We start from the raw sequence: 443 nt of genomic DNA, 5'->3' as shown, positions 1-443 counted from the left end.
GGGACAACTGGAAGACAGAGATCTAGTCACAGCCAGTCCAGTCATAGTGAAGTGCACTCAGAGGTCTCACCCACACATTCAGGACGCACTTACAGCCAAGCTGGATCTCAATATGGAGAGTCAGGATCCTTAGGTCATGGGAGACAGGAAACTACTCATGGACAGACAGGAGATACCGCTAGACATGCCCACTATGGTCATGGACAATCCACACAGAGTGAGTCTACGACAATGGGAAGAAGGGGATCTGGCCACAGTGAGTCCAGTGACAGTGAAGTGCACTCAGGGCTCTCACACAGACCACACTCACAAGAACACACTCATGGCCAAGCCGGATCTCAACATGAAGAGTCAGAATCCACAGTTCACGAGAAACACCGAACTACTCATGGACAGACAGGAGATAGCACAGGACATGCCCACTCTGGTCATGGACAATCCAC

At 51.0% G+C, this 443-nt stretch overlaps 1 protein-coding gene across 1 annotated transcript in view; it reads left to right on the top strand.

The window, feature by feature from the left end:
- Positions 1 to 443, top strand: part of LOC105508943 (filaggrin-2-like) — a 60,465-nt gene that overhangs the window by 12,134 nt on the left and 47,888 nt on the right. Inside the window, exon 5 of the mRNA XM_011937968.1 lies at positions 69 to 406. Within this exon, the coding sequence (XP_011793358.1) occupies positions 69 to 406 (338 nt within the window). The remainder of the gene's footprint in view (positions 1 to 68; positions 407 to 443) is intronic.

This window comes from Colobus angolensis, unplaced genomic scaffold, assembly GCF_000951035.1.
Source record: "Colobus angolensis palliatus isolate OR3802 unplaced genomic scaffold, Cang.pa_1.0 Scaffold169, whole genome shotgun sequence".
NCBI classification, from domain to species: Eukaryota; Metazoa; Chordata; class Mammalia; order Primates; family Cercopithecidae; genus Colobus; species Colobus angolensis.
The sequence above is the reverse complement of the archived record's forward strand: the minus strand, read 5'-3'. Positions and strand labels throughout refer to the sequence as shown.